This window comes from Felis catus, chromosome D3 (genome assembly GCF_018350175.1).
Source record: "Felis catus isolate Fca126 chromosome D3, F.catus_Fca126_mat1.0, whole genome shotgun sequence".
Taxonomy (NCBI): Eukaryota; Metazoa; Chordata; class Mammalia; order Carnivora; family Felidae; genus Felis; species Felis catus.
The window spans coordinates 35,507,981-35,524,864 of record NC_058379.1 but is presented as its reverse complement, the minus strand read 5'-3'; the positions used below and the strand labels follow the sequence as shown (position 1 = coordinate 35,524,864).

Here is a 16,884-nt window from a genome sequence, read left to right as displayed (position 1 = left end):
TTTCCCAACAGTGAACTTTGAAGTAAATACAAAGTAAGTGATGTTGGTGACGTTAGTTATGATATATTTTAGGTCATACAGGTGATAGGATGTATCTGAAACAACACATCCAAGCAAAATTTGTTTATTTTTAAACATTAAAAATACACAACTGTGCGGAAAGTACAAAGATTTCCCGTACACAGCCCCCGCCCCCAGCCCCACACACACGCTTTTTCTTTATAGATGAATACATGCTATTTCCACCACAGGAAACTTCTCCCCAGGGCAGTTCACAGTTTCCAGATATCCTCATCCCTGGTTTTCCTGTAAACTTCGAGTCCATAAATTATTGCCTCCTTCGCATTTTGCCCTGTATCAGTTCATCCCAAACCATCCAAGACCACGGAGGTGCCTTTCTGTCCTTCAGGCTCTGTCTCGTCCGGTCATTCTCGGACAGTCCAGGGCCGCATTCGAGAGTGAGAGCCTGGTTTCACATGCACTCCTGCCTCTCACTGGCTCTGTGCCCTGGGGTGCGTTAGGTAACTGCCTTGTGCCTCAGTTTCCTCATCTGTAAACAGGAGGTGTTTCAATTTCTCTACAGCTTAAATGTGTTACTACACAGAAAGCAATGCCTGGCACAGACTTAAGAGTCAACAAAGTTCAGCTACCTTCACAGAGCTCCTCCCTACCCAGGAGCTCTTAGATTTATCTTATTTTTTAAGTGTTTTTTTAAAAAATTTTTTAAGGTTTATTCATTTTTCAGAGAGGGAGAGAGCATGGTGGGGGGGTGGGTAGGGATGGGGCGCAGAGAGAGAAGGAGACACGGAATCCCAAGCAGGCTCCAGGCTCCGAGCTGTCAGCACAGAGCCCAACACAGGGCTTGAACTCACAGACCGTGAGATCATGACCTGAGCTGAAGTCGGATGCTTAACCGACTGAGCCACGTAGGTGCCCCTAAAAGTTTATTTTTTTTTAGTCATCCCTACACCCAGCATGGGGCTTGAACTCGTGACCCCGAGATCAACAGTGGCATGCTCTTCCTACTGAGCCAGCTAGGCTCCCCTCTTATTTTTTATCTTAATTGCTGTTGTTAATTTCAAAAGTCATGCATACTTGAAAAAGTTAACCTTAAATTAAAACTTAAATAGCACAGCACCAGAAATATTATCAAAACTTACACATCAAAATGTCCGAGGTAAGAAAGTCCATGTGTCCTCCCCGTCCTCCCCTTTTCCCTCTTGCTTCTAGCGGTTTCGTGTCTTCCCTCCATACTTTGTTCTGTGCGCCTTCACACACTGGCGTGTATTCCAGATGTGTTCTCGTTTTATATCTGTTTCACCTTGCCCTCTGCTAAGGCTGGTGCGGCCCCTTTCTCCAGCCACATCACCTCTGTTCCACGATATCCATCCAAACCCTTGAGGCAAAAAGTCCCCACACAGGTGCCACTGACTTCACTCTGAGAGTAGTTCCTTTATGGGCAGAAATTGGGGGCTAGACAAGCCATGTCCGAGAAATGCAGAAAGGATTGGGGTTTCAGTGCCTATAGAGTACTTCCGGCCAGCAGCGAGAAGCGTTCTAAAGCTCATTATTAATTCAGCAGCTCCTTGACTTGACCGGAGGCAAGAAGAGGGAAGTCACACTTACCGGAAAGCTTAATACCCCTAGTGATAAATCAATCCATCCCCTCTTGTTTCTTTTTAGTTTCAATGCTAGGTATAGCCAGCTTTCTGTTATTCACAGGGCCATGGGAGAGTTTATAGATTATTTCTCACACACACAAAAAATACCACCCACTTTTGCGTCTAGTGAGAAATAACAAGGTGGAAGACCTAGTGCTATCTTTTGTAGCCTGTTCTTTTACCCCAGGGTGGCGACCCCAAGAGCATGTGACCCCAGGGTGAGGGCAAAGCCACCCAGAGCTTTACATGTTCTGTGGGCCAGTCCTTGTAGTACATAGACCCCAACTCTGGCCTCCTCATCATGCATGGAGTTTGCAGTGGGGTGGCCCACGTACGCTCCACCTGGGACCCATTGGGCAGCACCTATGCTGGTCTAGAACCCTAGGGATTTAAACTTCTGTTCGTGGTGTGCAGATAGGAGTATGTCCCATGAGAAAGTGGTCTAGCTGCAGAGGCAGTGAGTCTGCAGACTTCTTCCCTCCCCTCTAGCCCATCAGGAGGGATTTCCGACCAGGGGGTCCAGGCCTGAGCTGGCAGGCACAGTCAGTCCCAAGCCTCCTTCCTGGCCAACACTTCTTTGCCCTGGGGGGTGGGGGTAGGGGGTTGACAAGCTGCCTGAGCACTCTAGCAACTTCCTGTCTTAGCATTTTGGAATCCCCAGCACCTCATACAGGGCCTGCCCGGGCATACAGGTGGCGGTCGGTAAATTCATACCAAATAGAAATATACAGAATGAAAGGGCTGATATATTGAGGCATCTACATCCAAATGCACATCAATCAGGCCGCACTTATCCCAAACCGGCTGTTCCTTTAACTCACCTGTCCTTACCCTCCTGGCGTGTGTCTGTGTGTCCGAGGGAGTCTTCCTCTTGTCCAGGAATACGGAAGGGAACAAGAACAAAAAGTAGGCTTGGCCCTAACGGAGGGAGCAGACAGGGAAGGGACAACTGAGCCCTGTTGGTGGATTTGGACAGGACCAGATGGAATTTCTGTTTGAAGCGGTATTTGCAAATTATGTGCACATCTGTCCCACCTTCCACTTCCCTGCTTCCTTCCACATCTTCCGTTTGGCCTCTGCAGATTACGCTTGGTACAGTTGAGCCTTGAACAACACGGATGGAACTACACGGCTCCACTTAGTTGTGGATTTTTTCCAGTAAAGACAGTATACTACTGTAAATGTATTTTCTCTTCCTCATGGTTTTCTTTTCTCTTTTTTTTTAAGTTTATTTACTTTTGAGAGAAAGAGAGAAAGAGAGACAGACAGAGGCGTGTGCAGGGGTGGGGCAGAGAGAGGGATACACAGAATCTGAAGCTCCAGGCTCCGAGCTGCCAGCACAGAGCCCGATGCGGGCTTGAACTCACAGACGGCGAGATCCTGACCTGAGCTAAAGTCAGATGCTTAACCGACTGAGCCACCCAGGCGCCCCCTCATGGTTTTCTTAATACCATCTTCTCTTCTCTAGTTTCCTTTATTATAAGAATACAGCCTTTAATACATACACAAAATATGTGTTAATCGACTATCGAGAAGGCTTCCGTTCGACAGTAGGCTATCAGTACTTAGGTTTTGGGAAAGTCCAAAGTTATATGTGGGATGTTGACTGCGTGAGGGCCGGATCCCCTAACCTCTGTGTTGTTGCAGGGTCCCCCGTGCTTCCCGAGAAGCACATCCAGTAGAGGATGAGGCCGGTGGGTGAGCAGGACTTGGGATTATAGCTCTGATGTTGTGGTGTCCACCCCCTGCCCGTATGCCATTAGCTGGTGTGGGATCAGGACGGGGCTGTGTTCCTGTCCTACCACGAGCACCTGCCACAATGCCTAGAATTCTGGAAACTCCTGGTAGGTTAGGAATTGAAGGCACTCATCAGCCAGGTTTCCCTCTTCCTGTGGAGCATCCACAGGCCAAAATGAAACCATTCCAAAGTGGGTTTGGAGCTTAGCTCTGACTTCCCCGGAGCCCAGCCTCCCACTTGTTCCCATAGTATTTGAGGGTCACCTGTATTAAATTCTGACTAACACAAGGCTTCCAGAACAACTCCAGAGCCACAAAGAGTCCGTTAAACATCCACAGGGGGCAGCTCAGGAAAGCAGCTAGAAGGTGTCCCAGTCATTCGGGTGGTGGAGACTGACGCACAACAGGCACCTGTCTGGTGGGCAGGACGCGCGTGTCGTGTGTCGCCTGTCGCGCGGGGTCAGGGGGTGGCGGGTCAGCTGACGCCCTCTTCTCTCCCCCTTTTCCCAGGGCTGTGTCCGTGTCCTCCATGTCCGAATTCCAGCGTCTGATGGACGTCTCTCCCTTCCTGCCGGAGAAGGGCCTGCCGGCTGCTGGCAGCAAGGAGGATGTCACCCCGCCCCTGTCTCCTGACGACCTGAAGTACATCGAGGAGTTCAACAGCAAGAGCTGGGACGAGAGGCCCCCGGAGCCCTGGGCAGACAGGACCGAGGGGGGGCGGGCAGGGGACGAGGCCGGCGCCGAGTCTTTCCCCGACTCCTCCTGGTACCTCACCACAAGCGTCACCATGACCACAGACACCATGACCAGCCCCGAGCACTGCCGGAAGCAGCCTCTGAGGAGCCACGTGTGCACCGAGCAGGCCGGGCTGCGGGTGCTGCATAGCCCACCCGCGGTCCGGAGGATGGACAGCATCGCGGTGGCAGGCGGCGAGGGCAAGGGCCACTCGGAGCCCGAGTGCCCGTTTCCCACAAGCAGAGCCAGGGGGGGCACTGGAGACTCAAAGGGGGGCCCCTCAGAACATGTGCTTAGCAGGTGGCCTTGCGCCCCCTCCAGACACCCCCGAGACTACGTGGAGGGAGGGCTGCGCCCCCTCGAGAGTGCCCTCTGCGCCCCCCTGGGTTTTGCGTCCCCCCTGCACGGCCTACAGATGTCCAAGAACATGAGTGATGACATGAAGGAGGTGGCCTTCTCCGTCAGGAACGCCATATGCTCTGGTCCCCCCAAGCCTCCTCTCAAGGACATGGCCTGCCAGACCAACGGGTCCCGGACGACAGGGACACAGACCGTCCAGACCATCAACATCGGCCTGCAGACCGAAGCCCTGCGTGGCAGCGCCATCACCAGCAGCCCCCACAAGTGTCTCACGCCAAAGGCGGGGGGTGGTGCCACGCCCGCGTCGTCTCCTTCCCGTGGCCTTAGGAGCAGGCAGGTGGCCCCCGCCATCGAGAAGGTGCAGGCCAAGTTCGAACGCACATGCTGTTCCCCCAAGTACGGGTCTCCCAAGCTGCAGAGGAAGCCCCTCCCCAAAGCTGAGCAGCCAAATAGCAGGACCTCCCTGGGGCTGGCCCAGAAAGGGTGCAGCGGGTCAGCCTGGGCCCGCTCCACCACCACAAGGGAGAGCCCCGTGCACACCGCCATCAACGATGGCCTCTCCAGCCTCTTCAACATCATCGACCACAGCCCCGTGGTGCAGGACCCCTTCCAGAAGGGGACGCGGGCCGGCAGTCGGTCTCGCTCAGCAGAACCTCGGCCAGAGCTGGGCCCAGGCCAGGACACCGGCCCCGATTCCCGGGGACGGTCCCCGAGCCCCATCGGGGCTGGCTCAGAGACGTGGAGGGAGGACGGGGGAGAGGGCACGCCCTTGAGGCAGGACTTATCCGCTCCCCCTGGCTACACACTCACCGAGAACGTAGCCCGGATCCTCCACAAGAAGCTGTTGGAGCATGCCTTAAAGGAGGAGAGGAGACAGGCCCCCCACGGGCCCCCAGGTCTTAACAGTGACAGCCACATGGGAGACACGGTCAAAGCTGAACCAGGGTCCATCGAGGTAATGAGGCTGAGTATTCCAACCCTCACCCTACTAGCTCTTCTGTTTAAATGTCAGGAAAACACATGTAAACCGGGGATTGTGCTAGGTCATCTGACTTCAAGAATCTTTGTCCATAACAGGCTCTTGTGAGCTCGCAAGATACAGAGTTTATGGGAGACTGGAATAGGCAGAAACACAGGCCCCGAGCCACTTCTAAAGAAAAGTTCATATTATTGTCCTCAGCGATCTTCCGAGGACAGTTAAAATGAACTTCTCTTAAAGACATAGCTCAGGGTTTGATTCAGGTTCTCTCGCCTGGTCTAAGTGATGGATGCTCATCTGTCCATCCGGGCTTTTCACGGGGTGGAGCGGGGGGGTTATAATTCGCCCTCTTTCTCTGTGAATTTGTGTCCTAGAAAGGTGTGTGCGTGAAGCGTGTGCTCCATCCAGATCTTTAGCCACGGTAACACAAGAGGTGTGCCAGAGCGGGTGTGGTGGCGTGGATGCTAGAACGTCCTTCAGCAGGAACGTATGAGAATGTCTGGGTTCCAGTGCTGGCTTCAGTACAGAATAGCAGTCCTCTGTGCCCCCCCCAAATTCCGTACCCTCTGCAACCATGAATCTCCCTAGCAGTAACCAGGTGAGACAGACAGATATGATCAAAATCCTGTCTTCAGACAATGTGATTGTTACTATTCCCCTTTGCCTCACTTATTACCGTCATGTTATATATGACCACACATATTGTCAGCTGTTACTATTACGCGATTATTATTACATCTCCCTTAACACTCACCAATCAGTCGACCTTGAATTTTGTTCTTTTTTAAAACATTTTTTTAATGTTTATTTTTGAGAGAGACAGAGACAGAGCACAAGCAGGGGAGGGGCAGAGAGAGGGGGAGACACAGAATCCAAAGTAGGCTCCAGACTCTGAGCTGTCGGGCACAGAGCCCGACGCGGGGCTTGAACCCACAAACCGTGAGATCATGACCTGAGCTGAAGCCGGATACTTAACCAACTGAGCCACCCAGATGCCCCTGAGTTTTGTTCTTTTTTTACTTAAGTTCATTTTATTTATTTTGAGAGAGAGCGTGTGTAGGGAGAGACGGCAGGAGAGGGGCGGAGGGAGAGAGAATCCCAAGCAGGCTTCACGCTCAGCGCAGAGCCCGACGTGGGGCTCAAACTCCCAAATTGTGAGATTATGACCTGAGCCAAAATCAAGAGTCAGACACTTACTGAGCCACCCAGGCACCCCTGAATTTTGTTCCGATGCGTGTCCACATATAGTATGTCTGTACCAAACCACGTTAAAAAAAAAACAATCCTCATTTCCACCTCGTTTCCACTTCAAGAATGAGCAAAACAAAACAAAACCTGACGGTGATGTTGGGACTGGAAGGGTGAGGGTGCCAGCCTCATGCCGTGAGGAAGCACGTGCTCTCCACCCTCAGTGAGACACTGTTCGGCCAGTGAGCCCACGTGTAGACTTGAGGGTGAGGCTCACTCACCACCAGCCCGGATGGACGGACTCCACGGCGTGGAATCCAGATACGCATACCCGTTCTCCAAGCAAGGCAGCCCCTGCAGACGGCATGGGTCTGAGGGGAGAGAAATACGCTCCCTGGGCTACCCCACTGCTCTGCTGCCACAGCCCAGGCAGCCCTGGCTTCCCAGGCGAGGAGAAGGGGCAGGTGTATCCCCTGTATCACCTACAGCCCCACATTTCCCTCTGGGGGAGAAGGATGGTTCCCAGTCTAACCCACCAAGGAGTATTCAACCTAGAATGCAGAGTTTAAATCTGAGGTAGGTCAAACCATGTCAAATTGCCAGCGACCTACAGAAATGGCAATGTCTTTCATTCAACTCAATATTGATAGCATATCGGCCATGTTTCAAACATATGAGGCTCTGTGATAGTTGTTGTATTGATAGGTGATAGTATTCACAAGAACAAATACCATGGTTGAGTGTTCTCAGGTGAGAAATTGTGTCTGCTGTGGGCTTCTGTTAACCCCCATCCCTCCAGGGCCCTCAGGTAAGTGACTCTGACTCACTACTGCAGAGAGTTTATTTGTGGGAATGTCCTACCTTCTTAGGGCTCTGGAGGAATCAGTTGAAATTAGGCTCTGTCCCAGAGCATTAACTGGATATGTCTGCAGTGCCCAGTAATATTAGTAACTAGAAATTAATTTTTAAGAACCGAAAAGGGCTCTGAGTTGCAGTGAATGCTCCAAGCTGTCTATGATAATAGAAGGGCAACTGCTTCATGGGTAAATCACAGTTCTAAGGCATGAAAATGGTTTTATCAGCACAGAGCTATGCCTGCCCCTTGCCCCTCTGGTCGTGTCTCAAGTTCCCATTTAGATTTTCTTCTCCCTGGCTGAACTTGCTGCAAACAGGTGATTGGCCAATTGGTAGGGACACAGCACATTTTCGGGGATTCAGAACCTGTGTGGAACACTCACTGGCAGAGATTAAATGTTTGCAGGCTCTTTTCCCTTTTCGGTTGGAATTTTGCGTGTTCTAGATTCCAGTGGAATTAGTCCTTGTCTGAATTGACTTACTGTATTCGGCCCATTGGAAACCCCTTTATGTAGTAAGTAGTTCCGGGCTTTCATTTCCAAATCACCAGGACTAATGCTGATTGCCAGCCTGCCCTGAGCGCCCCGCTCTGTGGACCCTTCCCTGAATGTTCCCTCAGACACCTGCACAAGGGACGGGGAGGATGTGGGCATCCCCGGCCGGAGGCATGATGGGAAATCTCCCTGTCTTTTCTTGCTTCCACCCCATGTCTCCGTTTTCCCTCTTTTTTTATTGATTTTTTAAACAGTTTTTTTAATGTTGATTTATCTTTTGGGAGAGAAGGAGAGACAGACAGAGCGTGAGCAGGGGAGGGGCAAAGAGAGAGGGAGACACAGAATCCAAAGCAGGCTCCAGGCTTTAAGCTGTCAGCACAGAGTCTGACGTTAGAGCTGTTAGATCATGACCAGAGCCGAAGTCGGACGCCCAACCGACTGGGCCACCCAGGCGCCTCTATTTGTCCTCTTTTTCCCTTGAAACCATGGCTCCAGTTCTACCTTGCAGAGAAGCATTCTCTGTGAAGGAAAAGAATAATCTGGAAATGCAGTGCTGTTCTTCCCTCCCGGGTCTAGTGGAACATACCAGAGGAAATCTTCAGTGTGAGCAGTGGTCACGTGATCATTGTGACTAAAACAAACAGCCGTTAATGTTCTGTTTCAAATACAGCAGTCGTGTGATTTCTCTCTCTCGGCACACCAATGGGTGTCTGAAATGCTGAAGGGCAAATCAGGGAAGACCAGAAAGGAGGGAGAGGTCTGTTGCTGTTCCATGGTGAAGGTCCCTCTGCGCTCTGGACCGACTAGAGCCACGCAGAGAGAGACGTGCGTAACCGGGCGTGCACCTGTCCTCTTCTGCAGCCCTCGCGTGTCTCCTCGTAGCCGTCCCTGGAACTGCCACTGGGCTTGTTGACTTGAAACCTTTGCTGTTCTTCTTTTTTTAAAAAATACTTTCCAACCTACTTGCTTTTCTTTTCTTTTCTCTGTCTGTTCCGTCCAGAACCAAACTGTCTTACTAACTGCCCCCTGGGGACTCTAGCCCTGCCTGCCTCACGCCGTAAGTGCTTTCTACCTTCGCTGCACACCGTCTGGAAAGGTCACTTGTGTAACTCGGGGTTGGTATCTGACACTCAGAAGCAAGGCCAGATCATGCCAGGTAGATCTTCCCTGTCCGTAGAGCCCACCGCCTGCGCCGGCCTGGCGCTCATCTTCAGGGACAGACTGGCAGGCGTAGACCTTCCCATTTGCTCACGGGGTGCCGGCTGCTCACTGTGCAGGACGGTTACAGGGGTGCTGCTGAGATTTCCGCTGTCCTGTGCAGTTTGCAGCCAGTATGCTTCCAGGGGTACAGGGATCCTGGCTGGAGAGGGCACTGTCTCCGTCACAGAGGCCTAGCCTGCGGGGGTCTGTGAGCCACGTATTTTCCCACTCGGCCTGCATCTGCTCGCTGGTATTTTGCAGGCACACATACACCACCAGATGCCAAAACTAGGGCTGACCATAACGCGATGAGGCGTTTCCCTGTTTTTCTACAACCACAGAAGGAATAAATCCAAACGTATCTTGTCCTTCCAGGTGGTCACCGTAGGTGACCTAGCCAGCGCTCAATTAATATTTGTCGGATGACTCAACAACAAAGCCATCGCTTGCTCCAAAGAACAGTCTCACAGAGTTGTCTTCAGGGCCACTCGAGCGCTCGGACTGCTAAATCCAAAAGTGGAGCTGGCCCCCTCAAAGACTAAAAGCATGCTCCAAAGAGAAAAGGTCACATCGCCCGTTGCAGGGGCCCCCCTGAGAAGGACAGGATCGTTTGCTTGCATGTGCTGGCGTGTTACGAAAGACAAAGTTCATTCCCCTGAACTCGTGGTCACACGTTTCTTCCTGTAGGGGCTTGCAACCAGATGCTAGTGAAAAAGTCGTGTCACGCCGTCTAATAAAAAGCCCTCCAGGCTGCAGGGGTGTTGGAAGAACCCTATAGCAGCAGCCACACCAGGCTTCAACACGTGTAACACACCCAACGCTGCCCCCACGTGTAACACACCCAACACGCTCCTACCCATACACAGCACACGATGCTCCTGTATACAAGATGCCGCACGACGCACATATACACAGCATACGTCCATACACGTACAACACACACATACACAACGTGCACACATATACAGCAGTACAACACAACAGGCCCACACAACACGATGCCGCACATACAGCATACATACCCAATACACTTAGACGCTAAACAACACACACAGTGCAAACAGTACGCAACACACACTCCCACACACAACTCTTACAATGGGGGGGGGGGAGGAGACACCAAAAGACAAATCAGTGGCAGATCTCCCAAGCCATGCATCCCCCCCCCCACCCCCATGCACAGGGCTGAGGTGAGGTGAGGACAGCTCACCCTGCCTAGTTTGCATTTCAGCTATTTCAGGCCGTTTCGTGGGCGAGGTCTTTCTGGTTGTCATGGCTCCCATCAGCACAGTGCTTTGTTAATCAAGGCTTCCCCATCCTGTCCTATAACGCGCGCGGTCACAAAGAGGCAGGAAACGTCTAGGAGTAGTCTCCAAGGTTAACGCCATTTTCTGCCGAGCCCACGGGGAGGCAGGGACCACCTCACTCCATCGCTCTTCCAGGAGCACCAGGCCGGTGCTCCCCCTCCTCCTCACGTCGCCCATCCACATCGCCTACCAGTCTCTTCCCCACTGTCACTCCCCTGCTCCGCGGATAAACCTTCCTCATCCTGGCCTCTGCCCTTGCTTGTCGCATCTCCGTCACCCCTCCGACGCCTTTCCTGACCGGCTCTGGGAGTCTGTGTTCTCTGTCATTCTTCATCGCAGTGGTTTGCCATCTCAGCTTTTTCTTGTGTGAGTGTCACGGGGGCGGACGGGTTCCGCCCTGTGGGACTCACTGTCTCTGCACACCGCCACCGCCTTTCCGTGCGCCAGCATGTTCCAAGTTTGGGCACCCGTGTCTCCTGTCCTGCAGACTGGGGACAAGTAGCTCCACGTTCGTGAACAGCAGCCCTGGAGAGGAAGTGGTATAGGGGGTTCGCACCATGGTTGGGCGTGTCCTGCAGGAACTGTTCTCCGAGGGCGTAGGATGCCTGTGACAGAAGCACAAGTACGCCCTGATGCCACTTTTTTAAGTGCTGCAGCAAGGAACAGCCATTAGAGAAAAACAGACCGAAGTTAAAATTTCTGCCCGCAGCCTTTTTTTCCATGGGGGTTTGTTGAACCCACTGCCAGTCTATTGGGAATAAACACTAGCAGGGTTCACGTCGAGGTGAGTCTCGTTGTTAACATAGCTGGATAAATCATCTGTCTCTTCATGGGCCTCCAACAGACCAAAGCACAGGGAGGCTGGCCTCTTAGGGCCAGGTCACTGTGGCTAATAGATCATTCGGGGGGGGGTCCAAAAGGATGGGGTCAGCTGGGTCAGGCTATGACCGGGTGGCCTGTGGCTTTCCCCACCGTCCAGAGGCTCCAGCCCAATTCTGAAGATGCTGCGTAAACATACCCATCTCACGGCGTCGCCATATTTTGATCATAATTTGGTACGTTCCCATTACTGTGTCGTTGATCATCCGTGTGGAACTTTTCACTTGCCATTTAAAGTTATTCTCTCCCGGCACACTAGAACATTTTGAAGTTACCCCTGGTCTGTTGCATGTAACCCGAGTCTGTTGAGAAGTGTGTGGGGAGAGTCGCCCCAGCAAGGCGTGGTCAGCCTTGTAACCGTGTCTTTTTCTTTCTCGGCTTTGAAGGAACTACCTTGTTCCGCACTAGCTCCATCCCTAGAACCCTGCTTCTCCAGGCCCGAGAGACCAGCAAACCGTCGCCCTCCGTCCCGTTGGGCCTCACATTCCCCCACTGCCTCAGCGGCTCAGTCACCCGGAGACCCAGCCTCCTTGGAGGAGCTCGGAGAAGAGGAGCCGCCCGGGGAGAAGACACACCTGTGACGAGAGTGCAAGTTTGCATGGGTTCTTGGGGACCGATTCCCCGCGATTTGCGTAACCACACCGTCGTCATCAACCAAGCTCCGCCCACAAGGAGAGATCCAGCTTTCCCAAGGTCAAAGAATGTTTCTTAAAACACACACAGCTGCTGAATGTCCAACCTGTGAACCTGAGATGTTTCTAGAACGAAACCGTAAACGTGCCTGTAATAACTTAATTTTTTTCATAGCTCAGAAAACTATTTTTGTCTCCATCTTTTTTACACACAGTATATTAAACAAACAAACAAACAAAGCTAGGTGAGATATAAATAAATTTAAAAAAATAAAAGTTTTAAAGGTGTACATTTTAAGAGATTCTGAACACCCTTGCTCTCAATACTGACTGCCTCTCTGTTAAATTTGCACTGTTACATTTTGGTTTGGTTTCTTTCCACGTTGAATTAGAGTGTTTTAAGTTAATATTGTTTTGTCAGTGTTCTTGTTTTTTAAGAATTTTTGAAATGCTTCAGACTGTGTGATTCAGTGAACTTTTTGTAGTGAAAAAGCCATGAAGCCAGTCGACGAGACAGACATCCTCTCTACAGGAGGGGGTACACGTCAGCATTTTTGCAAAGGTACAGAGTCCTCAGCTGGGCTTACCGAATTCGCTGTATAATCCACATACCCTACTCGACTTGCACGTCTTCGGGTTCGAAGCACTGGGGTGCATGTACATACACTGCTGTGTGGTCTCAACCATCGCGTAAGTGTGAGTCCTCTGTCCCACCGTAACACGTTGTGAATCCCTCGTACTGTACTTTTATCGTTGTCCTCTTGCATTGAGACACAACAGCAGTGGCGTTTTTAAATTATTGTTAAAGATGAACTGGCAGTATACGGTGTTTGCCCCAAATTTTCGTGTTTAAGGAAAAGCACTACGAAAAGGGTACCAAACTGGATCAAAGGATCGTGCCTCGGAGTCTGTGTGAGACCATGATGAAGTGCAAATAAAGCCTTTACAAGATGGCAGCCTGTTCCGGGACCTCGTGTTTCACGTGCCCTCCATCCCTTCCTAAGGGCTCAAGCTGACAGTTTTCCGGAGCCAGGGGAAGGAGGGGGAGGGGAGGCCATGTAAAAAAGGCAACAGCGGCCAGCACATCTCCCTGGGGACACACGGCACGTGCGTGATACGCGGCATCTTCCCTGTTCCCCGTAAGAGTGCCCTGAGGTTGATGAAAGGCACCTTCGTTCTTGTTGAAAATATGGTGGTGGGTGTGAGGAAACTTACCCACGAGCCGGAAGGTGCCCGGCCTCTCTGCCTCTCCCCAACTTGAGAAAGTGGGCGTGGCGAATCACCAGGATGATGTTGCCTCATGAGATGTAGCCCAGCCTGTCAGTGTGCGACCCACTAGGGGTCTGCAAGAGGGTGATGTGATGCTCCCAAAGAGGGTAAGAACTACGTCAGGCCGAAGCTTCTGGCCTCGGTGTTCTGTTGACCCGACAGTGCTGTTCTCTAGACTGGCCAACAGAGTAAGTTGTGTTCCCGTGTGACCAAAGTTCCATCTTTAAGCTAAATATTTTCCCCCCGAATGGAAAATACCAACTGTTGGTGAGGACGTGGGGACGCTGGAACCCTGGTGCAGTATTGCTGGGGATACAGAATGGTGCAGCCACTGTGGAAAACGGCGGTTCCTGAAGTTCAGCAAGATGATCTACGATCCCGCGGTTGTGGCCGTAGGCCCAGAAGAACTGAAAGCTGGGACCTGAACGGATATCTGTCCTCCCCTGTTCATAGCAGCATTATCCCCAAAGCCAAACGGTGGAAAACAGCCGGGATGCCAAATCGGTGAATGAATGGTAAACAAGATGTGGTCTGCACATACACTGGGCTACTGTTCAGCCTTAGAAAGGAAGGAAACTGTGGCACATGCCTCCTGCCACCTGCGCGAATCTCAAGGCCGTGAAGTGAAATAAGCCAGTCACAAAAGTAATAAATAGTGTATGACTCCCCTTATACGAAATACCTGGAGTAATCACATTACATAGTAACATTACCAAAAGTAAAATAAAGGTTACCAGGGGTTGGAGAGAGGAAAGAACAGGGACTTAGTGTTTCATGGGTACAGTTTCTGTTTGGGAAGATGAAGTTCCAGAAACAGATCGTGGTGATGGTTGCACAACAATATGAACGTACTTAGTGCCACTGAGCTCTACACTTCAAGGGATCAAAATGGCGAATGTTGTGTGTATTTTACCACAATAACCATTTCAATGCAAAAAATATTCTGCTGCAAACAAACATTACTTTCGTGCCTACCCTGTGCCCACAGTAAATGCTGGAAGGTGCATTAGTGTTTCTCCAGTTGGAAGCAACCACCCAGCAGGAAGAGGGGGAGTTGTTGGTACTCATAACTGGGAAAGTGCTAGCTAGCATTGGGTGCAGTCACAAGCCAGAGCCTCCAACGGTGCCATCAGGGGTCTGCTCTGTCTCCTGGCTCTGCTCCCCTCTGTACGGCTTTACCCCAAGAGCCAGCTGTAAGGGTCCCCAGCGACTCCCCCAGAAGAGTTTCCCAACTCCTGGAGAAAGAAGATCTCTTCCCAGTAGCTCCAGCAAAAAGCCCCAGGAGTGATAAATCTATGTCTCCTGAAACTCACACGTGTTGCCCTGAGCCAATCGGTGACACATTTACCCAGCAAAGGAGAACCAGGGGGTTAGCAGGATAGAGGGGAAGGTGCCTGGCAGACAGTGAAGGCTGTATACGACCGCAGGGCAGCCCAGAGTTAAAAGGAGAGGTCTGGTCATCACAGAGAATGTGCTATCTGGTTGGAGGAGATAAAATTTCAAAGCATTGCACCAAAATGCTAAAATGCTGTGGTATAGGGGCGCCTGGGTGGCTCAGTTGGTTGAGCTTCCGACTTCGACCCAAGTCATGATCTCACAGTTCATGAGTTCGAGATCTGCATCCGGCTCTCTGCTGTCAGTGTAGAGCCCACTTGAGATCCTCTATCTGCTTCTCTTTCTACCCTTCCCTCACTCTCTCTCTCTTTTTCCCAAAAATAAATAAACATAGGGGCGCCTGGGTGGCGCAGTCGGTTAAGCGTCCGACTTCAGCCAGGTCACGATCTCACGGTCCGTGAGTTCGAGCCCCGCGTCAGGCTCTGGGCTGATGGCTCAGAGCCTGGAGCCTGTTTCCGATTCTGTGTCTCCCTCTCTCTCTGGCCCTCCCCTGTTCATGCTCTGTCTCTCTCTGTCCCAAAAATAAAAAATAAACGTTGAAAAAAAAATTTAAAAAAATAAATAAATAAATAAACATAAAAAAAGAAAAAAAAATTAAATGCTATGGTGTAAATCCTAAATAAAGTAGGGCTTGAGTTGGACCTTGAGGAAGGGCAGGATTTCAGCGTGAAGGCAGGAGAGGTTGTTGGGTGGATGAACAGTGGGAGCAGAGCTGTGAAGTGGTGTAATAACTACATCTGACTAGGGCAATGACACGCTTAAGAGGCTGGAGGCCGACCCTGGAGTAAGCAAAGCGTCAAGTGCAGTCACAATCCAGAGCCTTGAGGTGCCAGTGCCTTGAAAGCCAGTTTGGAACTTCTCCGACCATGCGATTCTCTAATGGTTGCGCGTATGGATTCTTGAGTCCGTTTGCTGTGGAGCCACGCCAGCTCCTGCGAAGGCAAGACAGTAAGCAGATGAAATCCTGTTCTCTGCTCCTGTCCAAATGAATGTGGAGGCAGCTAAGTGGGTAATGCTGGGCTCTGAAAGGAAAGCAGGTAGCATCGGGGGCCGGCCCACAGGAAGTGTCCGTTTATGTCTCCAGGAGCCATCCTCAATGTGCCATTTGCTTTTATGTCCTGAGGAAAGAGCCAGAAGCAGATTCCTGCAGCCCAGCTAGCAGCCCTCACACACTGAGCATGCCCTGCCCGCGGGGTCACGACCAGCCTGGCTACTTCTCATCAAGTTGCCCTCGACCTGGGCTTTTAACAAGAAGACCTGTGCTTTCCACGATTCTAATTTTTATTTAGTACATTTGTGTTTCGGCCTCTTTTGAATTAAACTTGCCAGAGTTCAGCATATTTCTTTGGCTCAAAAAGTAGTTGGGAAGTACAGCTTATCACTTTCTAACTCACGGATTATTTTTAAATTGTAAAATACACCTAACACAAAAATCTACCATTTTAACCGTTCTGGAGTGTACGATTCGGTGACATTCAGTACATTCACAGTGTTGTGCAGCCACCCGCATGGTCTAATCCCAGAACATTTGGAGCCCCCCAGAAAGGAAATAGGCATTTGGCAGGCAGGGCCCCCAGCCCTTGGCACCCACGAATCTGTTCTCAGTCTCTCTGGACTTGCCTGTCGAGGATCTTTCATGTAAATGGAATGACGCAACATGTGGCCCTTTCTGTCCTGCTCCTTTCACTCAGCATAGTGTTCCTGAGCTGCACACACGCTGTAGGGTGTTATCAGGCCTTCATTCATTTCACACTTGGACACTGTTCCATTGTATCGCACATTGTGTGGATGGACCACATGTTGTTTATTCACGCCTGTCAGCTGATGCTAACATGCCTATTTCTAAAAGGAAACGGTTTGGTCATTCGAAGCAACCTTGAAGCATTCCCCGGTTGCCCAAAGGACAGAGTCCGTGCATAATTAAGACTCGAATCAGTCAACTTACGTAATGGAGGCACGTGGGCGCCTTTCACTTTCAAGCGTAGTTGTTGCACGAGGCCACCGGTACACGTTCTGCTCGTCTTGCTTTCCTTCCCTTTGCATTCAGTCCTTTCCACGTCTTTCCTTGAATGCCATGGGCACTGGAAACCAGTTTAGCAAGAAGTCAGGCTGAGTGGCATAAGCGAGCCGGTTGGCTGTTCGAGTGAATCTGAGGGCGCTGAGTCTTTCCTACATCCTGGGTCACTAGAATCA

The 16,884-nt window shown here is 51.2% G+C and overlaps 1 protein-coding gene across 12 annotated transcripts in view; it reads left to right on the top strand.

Annotated features, from left to right (window-relative positions):
- The window catches only part of MTCL1 (microtubule crosslinking factor 1), a 131,935-nt gene extending 118,952 nt beyond the window's left edge, over positions 1–12,983 (top strand). For 8 of the 12 annotated variants that reach the window (XM_023241761.2, XM_023241762.2, XM_023241756.2 and 5 more), the window contains 2 exons: positions 3,909–5,448; positions 11,782–12,983. In XM_023241761.2, coding sequence (XP_023097529.1) covers positions 3,909–5,448; positions 11,782–11,976 — 1,735 coding nt within the window. In that variant the 3' untranslated portion in view covers positions 11,977–12,983. Of the gene's footprint in view, positions 1–3,908; positions 5,449–9,009; positions 9,125–11,781 lie in introns of all 12 variants that reach the window. The other 4 variants (XM_023241760.2, XM_019814991.3, XM_023241764.2 and 1 more) reach the window with 2 other exon arrangements.
- The last annotated feature ends 3,901 nt before the right edge of the window (positions 12,984–16,884 follow it).